General features: G+C 45.8%; 1 protein-coding gene across 1 annotated transcript; it reads right to left on the bottom strand.

The window, feature by feature from the left end:
• Window positions 1-525: 525 nt before the first annotated feature.
• On the bottom strand, window positions 526-2,139 carry LOC145958547 (uncharacterized). Its single transcript, XM_083076050.1, has one exon. It carries the CDS (start codon window positions 2,137-2,139, stop codon window positions 526-528), a length of 1,614 nt encoding a protein of 537 aa, XP_082932176.1.
• Between the last annotated feature and the right edge of the window lie 793 nt (window positions 2,140-2,932).

The raw sequence follows: 2,932 nt of genomic DNA, 5'->3' as shown, positions 1-2,932 counted from the left end.
TTTTAATAAATAAATTGGATAGGATCGACAAGGTCTCAGTTTGAGAACAAGTCGTTCTAATAATCCAATACATTTTCAAAACTAAAATAATAACGAGTCCAACCATCAATCGCGAATGCCGAAAGCCCGTTTCGGGCCGGTGGCGACAAGTAGGAGATGATATTTATTAAAATGAGAAATTATTGGTTTGTGGTGCCTCGTTAAAAACCTTCTCAGCAAAAAACCCCTCACATTTTTATGGGGAAAAAATACTGAGTTAGGAAAAGAGTGCACCTAATACAAATGAATAGACTATCTATAATAGAAACGTAGGTTTGCAGCATTCCAAGTTCTTGGTATCTTCCCTCCATCAAGCGTCTTCAATCGGTAAGCTCCCTTGCCGACTACCTCGTCAATGCGGTAAGGGCCGACCCATTTAGGGGACAACTTATTCCTGAGTTGGGTCAGCTGAGCACGTTTTAAGACAAGGTCTCCTTTAACAAAGCTTTGCGGGACGACCTTTGAGTTATACTTGAATGCCGCTTGTCATTGTGCCGCTACTTGATTTATTCGAGCTCTGTCTCTTGTTTCGGCGATCAAATCAAGGTCGACTCGTCTTCCTTTGTCGGATTCCTCCTTAGTGAAGTATGTTGCGCGCATGGATGGTTCTTTTATCTCGACTGGTATCATCGCGTCTGTCTCGTACACCAAGTTAAATGGAGTGTTTTGGGTAGATGAGTGAACAGTCGTGTGATACGACCATAGTACCCTGGGGAGTTCATCCACCCATGACAAGCCTGAATTCTCAACCCGCTTCCTGATTCCGGAGAGTATCACCTTGTTCGCCGATTCTACTTGGCCATTGGACTGGGGATGTTCTACAAATGTAAACATCATCCAAATTCTGATTTCTTTATAGAAACTTTGAACCCTTTCACTAGTGAATTGCGTTCCGTTATCTGATACCAACACCTGGGGGATACCGTACCGACATATGACGTTCTTCCATAAGAAAGTTCTCACATTTTCGGCCGAGCTGGTTGCTACTGGTTCCGCTTCAATCCATTTGCTAAAATAATCCACCGCCACGATCAGGAACTTTAGTTGACGTATAGCCATCGAAAAGGGACCTAAGATGTCAATCCCCCACTTGTTGAAAGCCCATGGAGATATGAGCGAGTGAAGTCTTTCGGCAGGTGAATGATGTTGGACTGCGTGTCTTTGGCATTCGTCGCATTTAAGGACCCAATTGACACAGTCTTTTTGTAGAGTTGGCCAGAAGTAACCTGCTTGGGTAACCTTGTACACAAGGGATCGACCTCCGATATGGCTTCCGCACATCCCCCCATGAATCTCTTCCATTACTCGCTGGGCCTGCGACGCCGTCAGGCACCTCAACAGAGGCGCGCTGAATGCTCTTCGGTATAGTACCCCCGACAAGATCACGAACTTCGTCAACTCCCTTGCAATTAGTGATGCTTCATGTTTATCTTCAGGCAACGATCCTTGTGTTATGTACAGGATGTAAGGTGTCATCCAAGATTCTTCCTCTTCTTCGATAACCAGGACCTCGGCAGAAGAACCATTGATGCTTGGTTGGGATAGGACTTCTTGGATGACCGAACGCGTAGCGCCTGGTCTTTTCGTGCTTGCTAGTTTTGAGAGGAGGTCAGCTCGTGAATTCTGCTCCCTAGGGACATTGTTCAACGAGAACTTGGTGAAGTCGGCTGACATGACCTTTACTTTTTCCAGATACCTAGCTAGTTGGGGATCCTTTGCCTGAAAAGTTCCTGCCACTTGCCCCTTCATAAGTTGTGAGTCACTCTTAGCCGACACTCTCGTTGCACCTATTTCCTTTGCCATATTCATCCCTGCCAACAGCGCTTCATACTCTGCCTGATTATTACTCGCTCGAAACTCAAATCTTAGCGACTGTTCTAAGAGTATGCCTCCGGGACCCTCGAGGACGATCCCGGCCTCGCTTCCGCCCAAGTTCGAAGCTCCGTCGATAGACAGAATCCATTCACTTTCTCTAGAAGAATCCTCTTCGGCAGGTGAGGTCAATTCTACTAAGAAGTCGGCCAACGCTTGAGCTTTGATGGCTCCTCTCGGCTCATATCTGATCATGAATTCTGACAACTCGATTGACCACTTCATCATCCTTCCAGCCAGGTCGGGCTTTTGCAAAACCTGCCTAATCGGGTGGTCTGTCCGGATTATTATTTTGTAGCTCTAAAAATAATGCCTGAGCTTTCTCGCCGTTACCAATATGGTGAATGCCAACTTCTCGATCTTCTAGTAGCAAACCTGTGCTCCTCGCAATAGCCTGCTGACAAAGTAAACAAGCATTTGAGAGTTACCTTTTTCTTGAACCAAAACCGCGCTAATGGCACTATCTGACGCCGACAAATACACCAATAGGGGAAAATTAGTTTGCGGTTTGGTAAGGATCGGCGGTGAGGTGAGGGACTTCTTGAGTTCTCCGAATGCCTTTTCACACTCGTTTGTCCATGAAAAGCGGTCGTTCTTCCTTAAACATTGGAATAAGGGCAACGATTTATCTGCCACCTTTGAAAGGAAGCGAGAAAGGGAAGCCATCCTCCCGGCTAACTGCTGGACCTCTTTTACTGTCACTGGGCTTCTCATATTGATTATCGTAGAGCATTTATCAGGATTTGCTTCAATTCCGCGATGAGTTAATAAGAAACCCAGAAAATTCCCTGCTTGGACGCTGAACGAGCACTTTGCAGGATTCAATTTGAGTTGGTATCACGCCAAAGTGTCGAATGATTCTTGCAGGTCAGAGAAATGTCGAGCAACACTAACCGACTTTACCACCATGTCATCCACGTACGCCTCTACATTTCTACCCATTTGATCTACCAACACATTATCCATAAGCCTCTAGTACGTTGCCCACGCATTCTTCAACCCAAAAGGCATGACCTTGTAA

This window comes from Cajanus cajan, chromosome 6, assembly GCF_000230855.2.
Source record: "Cajanus cajan strain Asha chromosome 6, NIPB_CcT2T_4, whole genome shotgun sequence".
Taxonomy (NCBI): Eukaryota; Viridiplantae; Streptophyta; class Magnoliopsida; order Fabales; family Fabaceae; genus Cajanus; species Cajanus cajan.
The sequence above is the reverse complement of the archived record's forward strand: the minus strand, read 5'-3'. Positions and strand labels throughout refer to the sequence as shown.

Coding starts and splice junctions, on each gene's coding strand:
- LOC145958547 (XM_083076050.1), bottom strand. CDS start 2,139: ATGATGAAGTGGTCAATCGAGTTGTCAGAATTCATGATCAGATATGAG.